At 37.3% G+C, this 20,682-nt stretch overlaps 1 protein-coding gene across 1 annotated transcript; it reads left to right on the top strand.

The window, feature by feature from the left end:
• Nucleotides 1-1,021: 1,021 nt before the first annotated feature.
• Nucleotides 1,022-14,764, top strand: LOC149500189 (uncharacterized). Its single transcript, XM_089737411.1, has 6 exons — nt 1,022-1,205; nt 5,991-6,148; nt 8,296-8,430; nt 9,279-9,486; nt 12,157-12,301; nt 14,405-14,764. Exons 1-6 carry the CDS (start codon nt 1,112-1,114, stop codon nt 14,421-14,423), a joined length of 759 nt encoding a protein of 252 aa, XP_089593537.1. The 5' UTR covers nt 1,022-1,111; the 3' UTR covers nt 14,424-14,764.
• The last annotated feature ends 5,918 nt before the right edge of the window (nt 14,765-20,682 follow it).

The raw sequence follows: 20,682 nt of genomic DNA, 5'->3' as shown, positions 1-20,682 counted from the left end.
CCGGCGCATGTACTAGCATGTCACACGAAATGCGCATAACGCATTTCGTGTGACATGCTAGTACGATTTTGGTCCCCATAATTTTCATACCCCGGGCCTATATATGTAAATCGATTCTAAAGGAGTAAACTCCAAAAAATGGCGAAACATTCACATAAGATAGACCTTATGATTATCTTACCACGAGTTCTCGAAATTTCGGAGCCATTACAGTGCCACGACCACGGGTATGCTGTAAAGTATTATCCCGACTCACCATAATTCTAATTGCAAACAAAAACTCACTACACTATCATATTATGTAATAATTCCGTGCGTAACTACAAAGCAAATTTTATTATCCGTCGAAGAATTATGCATGTTTAAATGTCTCCATTATTCTTTCATATGCCAACACCTACATATAAAGAGAAATCCCGATTTACTACATAACCGTGAATCTTCGTAAATCCACCGCCACAGAAGGTCGATAACCCCTTTAGAACGATTTCGCTTGCAATTTATCACCGAGGAAAAGTTTGGTGAGTCCCAAGAGAGCTTTTATTGGTTAGCGAACAATGGAAATTCTTTATTTTAAAGACCACTTGAAAAGTTCATAACTGATTCACAAACTAAATTTGGAGTTACCTTCGCACAGTGTATTCAATTAGATTTATTTATGATGTACAAAATGATATTTTATAAACATTTCAGTTCTGAAAATAGTTGAATATTTTTTTAAGTTTACTATAACGACATCAACTAGTTATAATTTATGCATAGCTTAAATCTATCTGAGACTTAATCAGCATAGCAGTGTAACAGTTAGTGTTCATGAGCATCGGTGACCACTCACCATCAGATGTGCCATGATCTCAGCAGGATGTTAGGCGACAGCAAAATTACTGAATTGACCCCAAAAACAGAATGCAAATACCGATACGTCAAAGGTAGAAAAACCGTATGACGTCACAAAATCGTAATTAAACGGAAACAGTCCCATTAGAGCATTCGCTTATATTTACCTACGTACGAGGTGACGCGGGCGCAGTCACTCACACAGTAAGGTTAAGTGCACACGTGTTTTAATATTATAGTATACAAAAAAAAACGTCTCGAAGTGTTAAGCATAATGGGTATTGAATCTAAACATTTATTAGATTTAAGTGTTGAAGACTTGCACAAATTTCTAGATTCCTTCGACCATGTCCTCTCCGATTGTGATGGTATGTTAGTTACATAATTCATATTATTTGTATATGTTCGTATTAGTATTTTGTTTATTCGATCATTGTTTTATGATTTTGATTTTGTTTTTCATCTTTTTAAAAATTAAAGTTAGATGAAAGTGTTTATTTAATCATCACCAAATTGTGGCAGAAAAAATGCATATTGCTTCAATATTAAAATACGTAAAAAGCTTTCCATATTAAACTTTTTTTTTTTTTTTTTTTTATTGCTTAGCTGTGTGGACGAGCTCACAGCCCATCTGATGTTAAGTGGTTACTGGAGCCCATAGACATCTACAACGTGAATGCGCCACACACCTTGAGATATAGTTCTAAGGTCTCAGTATAGTCACAACGGCTGCCCCACCCTTCAAACCGAAACGCATTACTGCTTCACGGCAGAAATAGGCGGGGCGGTGGTACCTACCCGTGCGGACTCACAAGAGGTCCTACCACCAGTAATTACGCAAATTATAATTTTGCGGGTTTCATTTTTATTACACGATGTTATTCCTTCACCGTGGAAGTCAATCATGAACATTTGCTGAGTACGTATTTCATTAGAAAAATTGGTACCCGCCTGCGGGATTCGAACACCGGTGCATCGCTTCAACACGAATGCACCGGACGTCTTATCCGTTAGGCCACGACGACCACAAACTGATTTCCTACGGGATCTAAGTCCCGTGGTTATTGTTACATCGATGACCTCATTCGACCTTCGTACTGAAGAGGAAGGCCATTCCATTATCGAAGGAGATTTTTCATGGAAACACATTAATTACAAATCACTATCAAGACAAATAACAATATGAACTATTTTAGGGTTTTTTTTTAACTACATACCTACTGTAGATCTCAACGAAATGCAGAAATGGCTTCGTTTACGGTTTAATTGTTTATAAAACTCTTACTAAAAATTGTCATTTCGTCTATATGGTGCCAATATGGGATATCACCAGACCATTTCTTTCCGGGAATATCTTAAAAGACGACTAAAGAATTAATAAGCATTCTTTGAATATTATCTCAGCGGCCTACGATCGGCTTCGCCATTTACTGAGGGTAGACCGTATCATAAGCCATGCTAGGAATCCTCCTTCAACTCTCCATTTTTTGAAGTTGGTTAAAATATAGAACGTTTTCAAAGTTAATATGCTAATATACATAATCTGCGTATTGAAGTCGTAGATAATTAAATCAATTGATACAAAATTTTGAAGTTATGAAATACTTTCAAGGCAACAATTTTTTCATAGCATTTCATAGGTGTGGTCTATTATTTTCTTTTCTATTAACGGGAAATTTGCACTCAAAATAAATAAGTCAAACACACTATTTTATATATGTGAAAAAATCAATATTTGTTAGAGGAAGTCTGAAAGTGGCATCTGTGACAGAGAAGTTGAGAAGTGCGCGTTTGGGATGGTATGGACATGTGATGAGACGAAATGACAATGAGGTTACTAAGAGAGTGTTAACTATGAATGTGGAAGGACATAGAGGAAGAGGTAGACCTAAAAAGAAATGGATGGATGACGTGAAGACGATATGTGTAAGAGGGGAGTGAGCGAAGAAATGGTATACGATAGAGAAGTATGGAAGGAGAAAACATGTTGCGCCGACCCCAGGTGACTGGGAGAAGGGCAGGAGAATGATGATGAATTATAAAACACACTATTTTTTAAACTCTTATAATTTTTTTGTAGTGTACGGTAGTTATTATAATCTTAACAAGAAACGGAGAAAACAAAGCTAGGCACTAGATGATACAAATTATATTAATATTACGAAGGTACATATTATTTTTATGTTAAAATTAAATCGGCACGCGAAACTTCTCGACTGACGTGAGGTGACAGGCAAATGCGCGTTCGGGAATTCCGATTTCGCCCGAAGACACCCGAGTGTGACTTTTTTTTTTTTTTTTAAGAGATTTTATGACCTGGTAACTAAGACCTTTAAGTCATGTCTTATTTTACTTTATATTATTCTTAATTTTATGAAAAATGATAATATGGAGTGAAATGAAATGAAGATGATTAATTTGAGATTAATCAACTGGGATGAAATTTAATGAAATGAGATGATATGGGATGAAATATAATCGCAGTAAAATGGTGGTCATTTACTGAGATTTTTTCAGTGGACTTTTTGGAGGAACCCGAGAAGTTACGTCCAGCAGCTTTGTTTCATTTTCCCACATTTGTGCACTTTCACAGATATTAAACATTTAATAAACCACCGTTATTACACATTTAAACCTGAAGAAACACTAAATAGACAAAATAAAACAAATCACACAACTTCACTGCTCGCGTTCCCGCCAAAAAGTCCGAGTGTGACTTGATGTGCCAGTGTTGCAAGCTACATCAGCCCCCCTGGAGACGGTTACGGTCGATAAAAATCCGGAAAGCGTATATCCAGATTGCGTTCCCTACACTGGACGTGAAATGCTTGACGATGAATCAGTCAGGTGAGATTCCGAGTCGCGTAAGATGTACGCTTCAATATGTCCAAAGACACCGTGGTAGCCTTTCCTTTGATATCTATCTTGTAATAATAGGTTGGGGAAAAAGTTTCTTCGCATTTTTTAAGAAAATTCACAACATGTTTTAATATAGTTTATTTATATTTAACTAAAGTATGTAGGTACCACTTTGTTCGATAACTTTTTGCCATCTTGTAGGTAGGGACATGACATTTTTTGTAATAAAATTTTAAAATGTATCGAATTTCTTCACTATTTCACTCATTCACTCATTTTGACAGTACGAAAAATAAATAAAAATCACACACTTTCCTAATTCGAATCTGAAATTATCTTCTTTAAAATTTAAACTTTTAATGGTACCAAAACCAGCCAGATACAAATAGTATAGCCAAAGAGGTTTTGTTACAAGTTCATACATACTATAATGTGAAAAGAGTTTTTCCCCAACCTTTTATTTATCTCTACGTTCTAGTACCGTATAGGAGCCAGTGTATGGCGGCTGTGAGAACCGACTAAGCGATTAGTACCAGCGTATTACCGTAATAGTCATATGGGTCTATTTCGGCTGTTAAACAGTAAATCGTTTGAAGAGTCGAACAGCTGTTTTACAGTTGATACTTCGATCTAATATCTCAAGGGCGCGGCGGCTTTGACTTCGTTATGTCTGTGGACTCCGGAATCCACAGTTCGTAATCACCTTCACCCATGTACACAATTAAAAGCAATATAAACGTTGTGGTTTTTCTGTAACACGTTTCCAAAAAGTATGTACTCGACATTTAGAACACGTGATTTTTAGACATAAAAAAAACAAAAAAAAAACAAAGTAATCCCAGTAATTTTCCGGGATCTCATTATCTATAATGATTTTGTATCATTTTATTTCATAGCTTATGCTTACATTTTTGTGATAAACACTTTTTCACTTGTGGCCTTGCACTGATGATATTTTTTTATGAAAATTATATTGTAACATTTTTACATGAGATTTCCGTGAGATATCAGGCTTCTTAATTTTTGTAACTATTGGCCTAACTATCTTAAAACGCTATCAAAGGTCTACCACGGGATACGCACGAAGGGTAGGTGTTCCAACACCAATGAATTAAAAAGAAGAGAAAATAATTTAATTCAAGAAAAATTTCAAACGGTATAACAACTAATAATAATAAACATATTACATCACGCACGCACCAGACAGTAACTACAGATAAAACTACTTTGAGCATACATCGCGTTAAAAATGGTTTAACAGTGTTGTAATCATCACACGAGATTCCATCAACAATAAGTTTAAAAACCAAAACGTGAATGATATAATGAGATTGCCGGTGCCGTGTCAAAAATTGACTTTGACAATTCAATTCGTATGTAAATTCATTTCATTATTAAATTAAGCAATAAAGCCATAATTTAAACCATTAAGTGTATAATCTATGATTTAAACAGTAATACTATAACGATTTAGTCTCGCGTACTTTACTGTCTTATTTCCGACGATTAGAATCATTTACAGTTTTCGTTATCACAGACGACTCGGTCGACGGTCAGTCGTGATAAAAACGAAATTTGTGAATACGGAGGAATTATACGTCATAGGCATATATAGATTCAACAATCTTATAGCGGAGGCTAAACAAAGCAAATAAAAGCTTATTTATATTAAATAATTGAGGACAAATCACATACAGTCGTTTGGCCCCTAACTAGGAAGACATTTAGATATGTACATATGAAACAGTCAGACAAATGACAAGCCAATCTGTTCGTCACGCGAATGTTTGTTCGATGGGGAAGTCGAACCTTGACCTCAAGCCCAGCAGATAGGAGCGTTAGTTACTGCATCACACAGTCAGTCTAATATATTTTCCCGTACCTTAGCATTGATAGCCTAAAGGGCGAGCGAGAAGGTGAGCTCACGGGCTCAACCTGAGAGAATTTGATAACACTAGCCCTAGCAAGAGCAGTACTCTTTTTTATTATTGTTTCCTTTGTACCTTATGGTAAGTGATTACCATCGCTCATGGACGTCAGCAATGCCAGGGACAGAGCCAAGCCACTGCCTACCTCCGCAGTCTACCACCGGATCGGAATCGCGACTCACTGAGAGGATCCGACCAGAAACTCAGTGGGCAGCATAACCTACCTATATTATGGTATCATAATTCCCGGAAACAAAAGCTCAGTACGCAACTTGTCAATTTACAAAGCTTACCGATCTTCAATGGCCACTTTAAAAAGCTAAACTGATTATCAAATAATAATCTACAAGATTTTTCAAATCACAGGTGTTATATGGACTCAAGATTCTTTGCCGCGAGTCGGAGAGTTCTTTAAACAGATGAAGAAACGCGGGAAGACAGTAAATTTCGTTTCCAATAACAGCCTTCGATCCAGAGCAAATTATGAAGCTCAATTCAAAGCAGCCAGCATCGACAACGGCTTTGTAAGTATTGAATTAGAACTCTAGAATCAGAACAAAAGCGTGTATTAGATGAAATTCGCTTTTCATGGGAATTACTTTCGCTCTGACACTGCTCAAACATATTTTTAACTAATAAAAGCTATTGTGATAATTTTTAATTAGTAGTAACTTAGTAAAGTGTACATAGTAGTAGTACTTAATAAAGTGTCTTGTGAGCCCGCACGAGTTGGTACCACGATTCCAACTATTTCAGCGGTGAAGCGGCAATGCGTTTCAATTTGAATGGTGGGGCAGCCGTTGTACTGTAAAAACGAAAACTTAGAATTAATGTCTCAAGGTGGTTGGGGGCATTTACGTTGTCAATGTATATGGCCTTCTCTAAGCACTTAACATCAGGTGGCACATAAACACGATCACTCATTTAAGCAACAAAAAAAAACAATATAAAAAAACACCTACCTCGATCCCTACATCCGACACAAAATTTGCTCTTTATTTAAGTGCTTAATATCTATCTACGCATCGACAGGTGAAAGACTATTTGGCTTAAGCGTGTTATGTTATGCCCCTCACACTAGTACTTAAGTCATATATCAATTCTCATAAACACATAATGTACTCTAACTCTTAGTTCTTAAGTTCTAAATCTATATATTAATACGTGAAGCAAAAACTTTGTATCCCTTTTTACGAAAATTGCGCGGAAGGAGGAGTATGAGATTTTCCTCACTTATAGAGAGTATAGAGAAGAAGTGCACAATACTAATATTTTTTTAAAATAATGCATAAAAGATACTTTAAATCAATAAAGAAAACATTACACACACTACATACCATGTATTTGACGCACACACGCATTCATACTATTTATTTATTGTCAAACTTTTGATCTTGACGTCTGTTGTCAAATTGAGAATAGATTAAATATTGTTTGTCTTTATTAATATTTTTTTATAGAGTAGCCTTGGCGAAATTTGTGATTATAGAAGTACAAAATACAATCATAATAGTGTACAAACTTACAATTCCAATTAATTATAGTCGAATTTCGACTACTGCGGGACCTCTAGTCATTGTTACTTTATAACATACTTATTTCCTCATGTTACTAAATCATAAATGTATATTGTTTACTTTACATCAGATCTTCATTTGGAATTAGAACATTAGTTAATATTGTATTCCTTTCACATTGGTAATATTCCATCATTTACTAATTGTGTCGTTATGGATTCTAAATATGTTTACCAAAAAGGTTCATAGTCTAAATGACTCATTTACTAATTGTTCAGTAAATACTATTCATGTATAAATTCTCTTTCTCCTTGAAACTTAGGAGCTCGTCATCAATCTTCAAGCTTATAACATCGTAACTCTGTCCATGTAACATCAGATTTTTGTAAAGGATAAATAAATTAAGTGTGTATTAAAATAAAGTTTTTTTTAAAACTACAAAACCGCTTACCGCGTAACAAGCGACATTTTTGCAACTTTACAGGAGAACCATTTAAAGTTTAAAATTTGGAGTACAATATCATAACAAAAAAAACAACTTCTTCAGCTATTTAAATGGAGTAAGCTTAATTGGAGTTCTATTAAAAACATCGAATTGTTGATACTGATACCAAATAAAACGAACCTTTAATTACAAAAATAAATGTCGCGTATTAAGCTATATGTCACTTAAACCAATTAGCCTTTCATCCCTCGATATATTATTCATATTATTAAATACCTCTTTATATGTTCATTTATAATATTATATAAATATTTTTTCACTGGTGATAGAACCTCTTGAGAGTCCGCACGGGTAGATACCACCATCCTGCCTATTTCGGCCGTGAAGCAGTAATGCGTTTCGGTTTGAAGGGTGGGGCAGCCTTTGTAACTATACTGAGATCTTAGAACTTATATCTCAAGGTGGGTGGCGCATTTACGTTGTAGATGTCTATGGGCTCCAGTAACCACTTAACACCAGGTGGGCTGTGAGCTAGTCCACCCATCTAAGCAATAAAAAAAAAACAAAAAAAAATGCAAGCTTGTTCGATCATAATCTGTCTATCATAAAAACCTATATATGAAGACCTGTATTTGATTTTCTGTTGTAATAATCGTTTTTAATTGATGTTATCGGCTGTCCTTCAAATTAATTATGGAACACTTTTTAGGAGAGCCTGATCATTCCATCTATCGCAGTGGCAGAGTACCTTAAATCAGTTACATTCAATAAAACTGTTTACTGTGTAACCTGTGCTGAGACCAAAAGAGTCTTAGAAGCACACGGATTCAAATGCAAGGAAGGTGTAAGTATTGAAAATCTTCTAAACGACAGACAAAACTATATGTAAAAATATTTACTCTTAAAAAAGAGTAAAATAATAAATAGATTAAATAGTGTAACATTCCTAATGCTACCTACAAATCCAGTTGTCATACAAAAGAGAAAACCGGCTTCGACAAAGCATAATGAGAAATATAATAGAGAATGTAATTGAATCAAATATGCATTATTATGCATAATTGATTAAATGATTTTTAAAGACTAATACAAAAAAAATACAAAAGAGGAAACCGGCTTCGACAAAGTATGTACTGGTATACTGAGAAATATAATAGAGAATGTAAATGAAGTCAATCAAATATGAATTATGATAATGCATAATTGATTATTTGACTTTTAACGACTATTTTACTGCATAATATGCATTATTGACTATGCATTATTAAGGATAACTAAAAAACATCGGACCATATGAGAAGAATAAGCTCTCAGTTAAGAAATGAATTTTCGAAATCGTTTCACTTACAAAAAAGTTCTGAGGTAACACCAATGATATTTTATATTATGTAAAAATAAAAAATCATTGAGTAACACACACACAAAATACAACCTCTTCTTGTTTTTGTCAGTTGCCAATATAGTCTTTAATGGCTCCCGTATAAATGTCATAATTAACATTAATGTTTTTTTATTACTTAATTTTAAATTTATTAGGTTTCAAATGAAACAGTGTTCAAAAATAGAATTGTTATGACACAAGAAATATTTGAAGCACAAGTTGACCTAAATTTTCATGAAAATATGAATGTTCAAACATTTACATTTGTTTCTTTTCATTACTTAATACAAAAGATGCAATTTTGCCTGCAGCCAAATCTAGGGCCGGAGTACTATGGCGAATACATCCAGTATTTAGAAGACGATGAAGAGATAGGAGCCGTCGTTTTTGACAGCGACTTTAAGATAAACTTGCCGAAAATGTACCGAGCCATAACCTACCTGAAAAGACCTGAGGCCCTCTTCATAAATAGGGCGACTGATAGGATGGTGCCCATGAAAACTGGTCTTTTGGGTTTAGGTAAATATTCCGGCGCATATTTTTATATGTATATACATATATCTTGCATGTTTTAACTAAAAACGTTTGCACGTGTTTCATTGTTCGAAAAAAAAAATGTAAGAGAGAGGTAAATCTAATACTGATTAGTACATTATCATGTAGATTTTTCTGTTACTTTTTCTGACTTTAACACTACTAACCACAAAATGGATTTATGGTTCAATTTGCTGTCACTAATTTTTTTTTTCGTTGAGCTCGCCTGACAGCAATTAAGACCAGAATTAATAAAATGGTTCAGTTAATACACATAACTACCGCAGACGGATAGCCAGGAAGTCGTAGCTTGATTTAGTCGGAATCCCATCACCGTATCATCCGATAATGGCCACAGAGCTCGATTTATTTGGAACGCTTAGGCGTTCTCACACGCTGACTAAAAATACAAGAGCTCTCTGACGAAACATTCACCCAAGCAATTAATAATGTAAACATTTATATTGAATCGGTTTTCAATCTATAATAAATTCCAATATGAAGCAACCATTTAAGTAGCGCGTAAATATGGATTCGGAACTTTTAAAAATACAATATAAGTATTTACAATGAAAATAACATACGTTTTATTGCATAGAGACACAAAACCATTGAACCTACATCCGAGTTCGCATCAATAAAAATTTGCATTGTATTAAGCGCGGTATTCGCAAATATTTTCACGGCAAAATTTAAATTTATTTCAACGTAAATTTTTCCGCTGTGCGTCGTACATCAAAGGACAATGCCCAAAAGTGGGCCAACTTTATGTCAAAACTATTTGTACTTGAAAAACTATGCCTCATTTTTTTACATTGTTTAGTTTATGTATCAACATTTCTTTCACCCTGGCATTGTATTACAAAAAAATAAATTACTTATTTGATAACATCCCACAACTGAGTGCCATAGTTTTTAAATTCGCCAATAGGCAAAGGGCTTAGCCCATACAACCTTATATTAAACTTATATGCTGCCAAACGAAAGAGTTGTCTGTAACTTGAACAACAAATTTAAAAAAATAACTAATGGTAACAGACTTTTTAGTTTATTTTTGTTCAATTCAATATTTATATATTGTAATAATAATTACTACTTTAAATCATGAGTTATTTTATTTAATATTTTTAGATATTAATGATTCTATTAGTAAAAATCTCAATGGCCTACCATTACTCTATTCTTATTATATAATAATATGATCAGAGAGTTTTGGCAGCAACCCGAGTGAAGCGTCTGAAGCGACTTGAAGTTTTATTTTAAGATTTTTTTAATAGTTTATTGTGATGTATAATATATAAATTAGTCGTTGTTTTGTGTATTAAGCGTCGATAATCGTTGTTCACGATTATTGAGGCATTGGAATAAAACTGTGGCTAACATAGCAGTGACTGTTTTTTTTTTTTCAAGTTAAAAGGTCTGCTGAAATTCGCACTCACTCAATGAGCTATTCTTGGAGTTGACGTCAAAACTCCCAAAAAGCAATAAAAAGAGATACACCGGCTTTTTATTGACATAAAAAAATATAACTACGACAGACTAGGCTGTATAGGCTCTTTGCCTGCTTATTGGCGAATTTAAAAACAACAACAACAATAACGTTGTCGGCTTCCGGATTTTCATTTCATTTTATTATTATTATGAGGATATAATAATAATAAAATGTACATGGGCTTATTCCTAGCAACATTAAACACAATTAACTTATTTAATACTGTAAATAATGATGAAAGCGATTATTGATTTCGAAAAAAAAACATTTAACAACTTAATTTTAGCTGCAGAAAAAAACAGATTTCTCTTAAACCTGGGTGAGAATATAAAAATAGTTTTCTGAATATGAAACGATATTTGTTTGTCTATCAAATTAAGTTAAAACCATCATGACGCGACAACTTTTTTTAGGGGCCCAAACGCCCATAGAAAATGGGCATTGTCCTTTGTTTGCGTTTATCCCATTGTTTATGTTTCTACGTGTGTGCAATTTCGAAAATGTATTTGCCGCTATGTTTTTTTATGTTCGACAATTATGATTTTATTATTGGTTAAGGTTGGTGGCTTCTTTTTAAAGTTCAACATTTAAATTATAATGAACGTTATTCTAATTTTAGAACTGTAATTTGTATAGAATTTTCTCGATAGTGTTTAATTCTTAAATAATCGAATAAGTTCATAACCTTGAAATAGATTCCGTTGCGTTTGTACGATACCTCGACTGTTTTGAATGTTAAAAGTTTTTATGAAATACGAACGCACCGCCAATTACTAATATTTTCAAATATGTATTTTTCATTCATTTTCAAAACGTTTTACTGTGGCAACACAAGCGAGTATCGCCTACTAAGCAAATAGGGGGATTTGAAATAAAAAATCAAACAGTATTTTATTATTAAACAGTTATTTATGATTTTTTTCGTTTCTGTAACCTATATATACCTTATACATTAACTGTTTAATGACGGGTCTACATTCAATTTAAATTATTTAAATAAATAAATAAAAACGGGGTATATTAAGTATTGTAACCACGACGAGTATTTCTACCTGCTACTCATTTTAATGGGTGAAAAAAAAAATATTTTTTGCAGCAGAAATCGCGCGAGCTTCGATACGACAAAATTTATATTTGATTCTGATTCTACTTGTTTCTCTTAGGGACGGGAGTTTTTACAGATCTGGTTACGGTAGAAGTGAAACGAGAGCCCGTGCTGCTTGGGAAGCCAGGAAGGGTTTTCGCTGAATTCGCTATGAAGCGAGCCGGCATCACCGATCCCAGTCGAGTTCTTTTTATCGGTGACATGTGAGTAATACGTATAAATATGAATTATTATAAAAAATGGTGCGCGTGCAACTTGGTGCACGTGTAAGAAGTGAAACTTCTTTTGTGGTTTGTAGTATTGTGGTTTCCTTCATTTGTCATCCTTCAATCAAATTTGTAATAGGGTATGTGAATAAGAGAAATGACCTAGCTCATCGTGCCTAAAGAAGTTTCACTTCAATAATATGTATTAGTATTTTCATCGGTTTTGGTGAGTTCTAGACAAAATGAAAACTGCTTTTACCACAACAACTTAACCAGGGAAACTGTGAGTTATTCGAAAAGTCAAAGCAATAAACAAAGAAAAAGCATTACTACTTCACGGTAGAAATAGGCAGGGTGGTGGTATCTACCCGCGCGGACTCACAAGAGGTCCTACCACCAGTAATTACGCAAATTATAATTTTGCGGGTTTGATTTTTATTACACGATGTTATTACTTCACCGTGGAAGTCAATCGTGAACATTTTTTGAGTACGTATTTCATTAGAAAAATTGGTACTGGCCTGGGATTCGAACACCAATGCATCGCTCAACACGAATACATCGGACGTCTTAATCCTTTAGGCCACGACGACTTCAAGAGGTCGCTGCCCCCTGAAATAAAGCGGGTAAAGATTATAGATATGTGATATCTATATCTATATCATAGATACGTGAATACCACCACCCACTTGGAGACATGAGGTCGAGTCTCAATTGTATTGTATAACGGCTGGCTCGGTCATTAAACTGGAATTCAGGGCTGCTTCGAAGCATAAAAAACAGTTTTATGGTACCTTCCCTACAGGTTTACAATACGCATCAGATGAGCCACATCCAACTAAATCGAATAATTAAAAAAAAAATTCTAATTCAGTAAATTGCTTAAGTTACTAGGAAAAAATGATTTAACTAGTAGGACAAATACATTTCCACTCTAGCTATGAAGAATATGTATTTGTGAAACTAAGCTAAATCTCGAAATTAAACGTTTTGTGTACTTATCTGCGAATCAGACGTCGCATGTTCATTCATAATATATCAATTATTTTAATATTCAGAGTGGGTACTCAGGTCAAGGGTCGGTAGGCAGCGGCTTGGCTTTGCCCTTAGCATTGCTGTAGTCCATGGGCGACGGTAACCACTCACCATCAGGCGAGCCGTATGTTCGTCTGCCTACAAAGGCAATAAAAAAAGAGGGTACCTGTAGATAAAGTCAATGACACCACCGACCTTGAGATATGAAGTCGGGGTATTTTTTTTTTTTGTATATCGATTTTCCTTTTGAATTGTAACGTATAGCTACTGTGACACAAATAGGGAGACTAAAGTTATCTACCCTTGATCCCTCCATCGTCCAATCACAAGCTACTCGTGTTTGCTTTAGATTTATTTTTATTGTATGTACGTGATGCTTCTGAGATAATTTATTTAGTGCAAGTGATTTTGTAGCATTTATTGCAATGTAGATAAGGATCAAACTACTCAAAGTTTAATTTATTCTGTGATTCGTTTTGTTTGTTTTTTTTTTCATATTATCTTCCCATAAATTAGTTTTGCTCTTAACATAATAATAAGTAGTTAATCTTGCGGCTGTTTAAATAATTTCTTATGAATCAATTGTGTATTTTTATATTTTCAAAGTTATAATACATTTCTTCAAAAATATTTTTTTTAATATAATTCAATGTGATGTAACGATGATTTTTTATGTTCATCAAATTCGACCATAGTCATGCACAGATTTAGATTTGTTTATGTATCGGATTTTCTTTTTTTTTCCATCATTGGCGTTTTCGAAAAAAAATCCTACACTTTCTAAATATATTCATAAATACTTTTGATATACACATGAATAAGCGTAATTGACTGTTTTGCTTTTTCTGAAAGTAAAAAAAAACACAGATTTCTAATTTATTTTATTGATATGAAGCTAGTGAATTGCTAACAAAAAACCGCTTGTCAAACTAAGTAAGCCCTATCTATTCGGTGGTAGCATAAGGCGCTATTCCAGCTACTCCTGAAAGGGTAGATAAGCTCACGTACGGGCTTAACCAGAGAGAATTTACTAATACTAGTCCTAGCAAGAGCAATGCTTCGCAGAATCTACCACCGGATATGAATCTCGACCCACTGAGAAGATCCAGCGAGAAAGTGATCTCAGTGGGCTGTTTCTATGGAGGAACGCCAAGCGTATGTCGCTACCACATTAACAACAAGATTGACTGTAACCCCTGAATAAAATCAATTAGTAATATGTTTTGTAAATATATTTTTGTTTAAATTGTCACTCAAACTGTTATGTTCGTTTTGTAATGCGATTTATTTTCGATGTCAATACGTGATTTAAAAAAAAAAACTTTTGAACATTTCTATATATTTCTATTATAATAATCGTAGTAATACTAAAGAAGAAAACTATCAAAAAATTAGTTTCAGAAATAAAATTTTGGGCTATATTCATATTATGTTTTATTATCAATTCAGTTTATTGTTTCCTACGTACCATTTATTGCAACATTAAATATTCAACTTTTGAAACTGATTTAATTAGAGTCTTGCGACGCGGCTTGGCTTAGTTCCAAACGTTGTTCAGACCTATCAAGAAGACTTCAAGCCAGATAACTAATTTTAATTTTAATAAAAAGAGAATATTAGGTCTAGGATTTCCCCCCTTACTCCACCCGGATTCTGACTTCGGGGGAGATCGGACGCTTGAGTAGAAGTGAAAGGGTATTAGGGGGCAGATAGAGCCTTAAATACCATCCTTGGGCGCGCGGTAGGCTCTCAACACGGACCGTCCATTCCCACATAGGTATCATGCGCTTCCCCTAAGCGTGGGGACCTCGTAGATGGTTCCAGCCCCAGCGCAGAAAAAAAAAGCGACTAAGAACCCCACTCTTGAACTCAAGCAATCTATTGATGTGCCTTGTAATTTGCTACACCATGTGAGCGGTTGGAAAATGTTTCAAACAATCGTAGGCGGTAGGGATATTTTAGCAGCACGATGAAGATTGAAAACACAACCTGAATCAGAGAATACAACGTTCGCGACACATCTGATGTTCTCCAAGTCCTCTTCCTCTCCAGCGGATTCTTTAATGGTTCCTCAGCGGCGAACGGGAGGCGAGCACTTGACAATGTTCAGGAAAGTTCTGCTGTAATGCGATTGCGGTGGTGAAAAAAGAGTTTAATTTAGAGATTTGCGTGTTATGCGTAGAGAAGTGAGAACGCGAATGGGGCGTGCGTGGGTTCTAAATTCAAAAATATATTCTTTCGTGATCCATTTTGTAATTCCTACGCTTCAAGGAGGATTCATTGGTACCCAAAAAGGCAACGTAATAAACGGGTAAACTCTAAATTCAAAACTATATTGAAAATAAGAAGGCGCTTATTTCAATACCTCAATATAATTTTAAATGTAGAATGAATGATCTTTATCGTAAGGTATGACGGGTTTATACGAAATTGCACCCTTATTAATACTACAAATGATTGTTTTTCGTTTTTGCCTTTTTATAGGAGATTCCAAATTCGTTTATTTTTTATCAGTTAAAATCCTTACGAATCGGAACTAGCCACAACAAATAGATTACATGGAGCGGAATGGTTTTTATTTGCTATTCTTTTTTTTTTCGAAATAAATTTAGGAAACTGCTTCCTATGCCTCCGGAATTTGTATTGGCCCTCGGATAAAACGTGGAAAACACACGACCATTTGCATTTAGAGTTCAGTTGTGAAGGTCAAAGGACAAACCCGAAATTCATACAAACTTGGGCCTGGCGTTACAGTGCTAGAATTTGGGCATAAGTTACAATACCTAAGAAGGTTTCATGAGCCCAATTTTCAGGTCTCCCAGCAATGGCCAAATTGGTAAAATCAGACAATGTTTTCATTTTAGGTTATGTTTATTGTTCGAGATATTTTCATAAAAACGATATTTTTGAGGCTGTTTCCTACTAAAGATGAGTATTTTTTTACGAAACCAACGCAACAGGTTGCTTGAAAAAAAAAATGGAACCTGTTACGAGAAATCGCGCGTTAGGTTGCTTACGAAAACGAACGAAAGCCAAAAATTAAAAACAACGTAATGCGAAACGCACTGCGCACGAAATGATTTTTTTAAGGGATTTTATGACCTGGTAACTAAGACATTAAGGTCAGTCTTATTTTAATTTTAATGAAAACTTTTTTATATGAAAAACGGTATTTATATGATAGCTTTTTTATATAAAATATAAATCATTACGTGCTCCAATATTATCTCATCACATTTCATTTCATTTTATATCATGCCTTTTTTATTTTTATTTTTTATTGCTTAGATGGGTGGACGAGCTCACAGCCCACCTGATGTTAAGTGGTTACTGGAGCCCATAGACATCTACGACGTGAATGCGCCACCCACCTTGAGATATAAGTTCTAAGGTCTCAGTATAGTTACAACGGCTGTCCCGCGCTTTAACTGATTTACGGCAGAAATAGGCGGGCGGGAGGCGCGGACTCACAAGAGATCCTACAACCAGTAAAATTATTAATGTAACTACACCATAGAAAAACTCAAAGTACCAAATCGACTTTTTCATGTTATATTTAAGATTGTCAGTTGAAAATATTTTGAATTGCCGCAGTTGCCGACATGATTTCGTGTCATAACTAAATGGCACAGTTATTTATTTCGTATCGAAATATATTTCGAATATGGAATTAAATATAAGGTCGGAATGTAATTAATATAATTGGGTTTCTAAAATGTATTAATTTTAGGCAGTGGCTTGGCTCTGCCCCTGGCATTACTGAAGTCCATGAGCGACGGTAACGACTCACCATCAGGTGGGCCGTGCGCTCGTCTGCCTAAAAGGGCCATAAAAATCGGTTGTCTGTAGAGTCGGTTTACTGACGATAGTTGCACGTGACAACGTCATACGCCGCAGAGCGAGGTAACGCCGCATGAGTCATGTTTTTTCGTGCATGCAGCCGGCTCCATCGAATTATAAGACGTTGTCACGTCAAAAAAAATTTAATTGAACGAAAGTCAATAGGATATCGAAGGCGAGCTTACACTATATAGCAAGCTTCCTATGCGATTACCCTCGCTGTGGAACATAAAACCAAGCTCCTGCCCACCATTGAGGACTCTTTTCAAACCTCTTTTAAAGCGATCACAGAATATCCTTATATTTAAATCCTACTGACATCGGAATAGTTATAAACAGGATGGCTGTACAAATCCGTGTGGGTTCACAACAACAAACGTACCCCTCCGTACTAAAGATGAGAAGTTTCGATAATGATGAAAGATGAGAAGAAGTTGAATTGGTAGAAACAGAAGGTATACACATATAACCATATAATAATCATATGTAGTTAACAAAATAAATATAATTAGGAGGAATAGAACGTATAAACATATAAAGTCGTCGATAAAATCTGAAGTTTGATAAAATCTGAAGTCGTCGTGGCCTAACTGATAAGACGTCCGGTGTACTCGTGTTGAGCGATGCACCGATGTTCGAATCTCAGGAGGGTACCAATTTTTCTAATGAAATACGTACTCAACAAATGTTCACGATTGACTTCCACGGTGAAGGAATAACATCGTGTAATAAAAATCAAACCCGCAAAATTATAATTTGCGTAATCACTGGTGGTAGGACCTCTTGTGAGTCCGCGCGGGTGGGTACCACCGCCCTGCCTATTTCTGCCGTGAAGCAGTAATGCGTTTCGGTTTGAAGGGTGGGGCAGCCGTTGTAACTATACTGAGACCTTAGAACTTATATCTCAAGGTGGGTGGCGCATTTAGGTACGTTGTTCCAGTAACCACTTAACACCAGGTGGGCTGCTAGCTCGTCCACCCATCTAAGCAATAAAAAAAAAGCACACATAGGTACAATGTAGTATTGTTTTCATTCTTTTTTTAAATCATCACCGTGGATTCATGGTTGTTTATTTCACCAAATCGATCCCCGTCAGGACATAACTCGGAATGGGTAAAAGGGATGAAAAACTTCGTAGCTTTTGTACAAATTACATCATTACTGGCTCACAAGATACCGAACTATAGAAGTCGTCGTGGCCTAAAGGATAAGACGTCCGGTGCATTCGTGTCGAGCGATGCACCGGTGTTCGAATCTAAAGCGGGTAACAATTTTTCTAATGAAATACGTACTCAGCAAATATTCACGATTGACTTCCCCGGTGAAGGAGTAACATAGTGTAATAAAAATGAAACCCGCAATTTTTTTTTGCGTAATTACCTGTGGTAACGGTGGTAGGACCTCTTGTGAGTCCGCGCAAGTGAGGCAACATCACCCTGCCTATGTCTGCCGTGAAGCAGTAATGCTTTCAGTTTAAGGGGTGGGGCAGCCGTTCTAAGTATACTTGAGACCTTAGAACTTATATAAGGTGGGTGGCGCATTTAGGTTGTAGATTTATATGGGATCCAGTAATCACTTAAGATAAGAGGCCGTACGCTCGCCTAAGATAAGATAAGATCAATAAAAAAAATCAAAATGAATTAAAGAGAAAAGAGCTTGATTTTAAATAGACTAGACCAATCTACTTTCGGGGTCGTCGTACTCCCTTACGGGGGCACGGAGCGGGCCTCGGGGTAAACCCCACTACCCGGGCAGACGCTCCCTGCCACATAGGGCAGGGGTAAAATGGATGCAAGACTGGATTGGGGGGGGGGGCTGTTCGCAGCGTGCTTCGGCACACTCACATCGACAAAAATACATACATATATTTAATACGACGGGCTTGATGATGCAGGAGGAGTGATGCCCGCGGACGACACACCCCGGCGCCGGCTGCTGTCCTCTGCTTCCTAATGCTATTTTTTTTTTCTTACTATCTAACTACAACTAACTACAACTAACCTAAAGCTAACTAAACTACTATATACATACAGGGACAATAGTCAGCAACCTTGGGGCCCGCCACCGGCCCCATGCCGCGGCCCCACCTCTACAAACCAGAGGAGGAGCCGCGGCACTAGTTTGGCGCTCACCCGTTCTGGGCTCCCCAAAAGGGGAAGACCATCGCGGGGAGGGACCGATGTTAAACACTCCCCAGAAGGGGGAGTGGTCCACCCAACGGGGGTGGGAAATGGGTCCCCATAAGGGGACACCCCAACGATGTGGGGGGACATGACGAGTGTGGACAGCTCAGTCCCATGGGGGCACTCATTATGAGCACTCCCATATCACTCCGATTAAGCCGACTATCTTACCATAGCCGGGGGTTCCAGTAGCTCCCTTGGTAGCGCCCGACCATCAGGTGGTCTGGCGTGCAAGGGAGCTATATTGTGGAGGTGCTCGTGGGGTCCACCGTCAGCCCGCTCGTAAAGATTACGAGCTAGCCTCCGGATGAACTCCTCGAGCGACTCCACATCCAGATCCCGGGCGATTACGTCATTTCTGACGTAACGCCCTGCTCCGACTATCGTGCGAAGAGCCAGATTTTGCTGGACCTGTAACCTCGCCCGCATACCCTGCGGGATGAGGTGATACCAGGCCTCAGCTGCGTACGTGATACGGGAACGGACATACGTCTTATAAATGCCGAGCTTAGTCCTGACCGGCAACCTAGAGGCCAACACCGGCCGGAGGAGGAATCTCGCACAGCGAGCGGCCGCCAACGCCTTATTGGCGTGGGCGGTCATCCTCAAACTCCGGTCGATATCGACCCCCAAGTACCGGACGCTGGATCTAAACTCGACATTAGCGCCACGGAGACTGAGCTGTCCCGGGACGACTGTTGTGCGGACCGGACCGAAGAGGATAGCCGCAGTCTTCCCCACGTTGACCGCGACCCTCCATCGGTCCAGCCACTGGGGCAGTAAGTCCAAAAGCCTCTGCATCCTCAGAATGGCCGCAGAGGGGACGTTGGAAGACGAGAAGTAGGCGCTGTCGTCGGCAAACAGCGCCAACTTCACGTCTACTTCCCACGCTTGGAGGTTACCCTCGAGCGTGGGAATGTCGTTGGTGTAGAGAGCGTAGAGGAATGGAGCCAGGACGCTTCCCTGAGGAACTCCGGCCGTGACTGGGCGCACCGACGACTTGGCGCCCTCGACCGCGACAAAGAAGGATCTTCCCTCCAGGTACGACCCCAGCAGTCGCACGTAGGCGTGCTGGAGGTCCGTGTTCTGCACCAGCTTGTGGATCAGTCCCGCATGCCAGACACGGTCGAAGGCTTTCTCGATATCGAGAAAGACTGCGGCCGTGTACTGGCGCGCGTTGGACCGATCCGCCAAGTGATGCATGACGCGGACCAATTGCAGCGTTGTCGAGTGACCGCTGCGAAACCCGAACTGCTCGGGTCTGGGAAGGATGTGCGGCGACACCCTTCTCAGCAGCAGCCTCTCGAACAACTTGCCCAC

Source organism: Bombyx mandarina, chromosome 23 (assembly GCF_030267445.1).
Source record: "Bombyx mandarina strain Sakado chromosome 23, ASM3026744v2".
Taxonomy (NCBI): domain Eukaryota; kingdom Metazoa; phylum Arthropoda; class Insecta; order Lepidoptera; family Bombycidae; genus Bombyx; species Bombyx mandarina.
This window is presented reverse-complemented; position numbering and strand designations above follow the sequence as displayed.

Bases quoted from the DNA above. Each gene is read 5' to 3' on its own strand.
- LOC149500189 (XM_089737411.1), top strand. From the start codon at position 1,112: ATGGGTATTGAATCTAAACATTTATTAGATTTAAGTGTTGAAGACTTG. The intron at 8,431-9,278 runs GTAAGTATTGAA...TTTTGCCTGCAG, and splicing joins GATTCAAATGCAAGGAAGGT to CCAAATCTAGGGCCGGAGTA. The intron at 9,487-12,156 runs GTAAATATTCCG...TGTTTCTCTTAG, and splicing joins AACTGGTCTTTTGGGTTTAG to GGACGGGAGTTTTTACAGAT.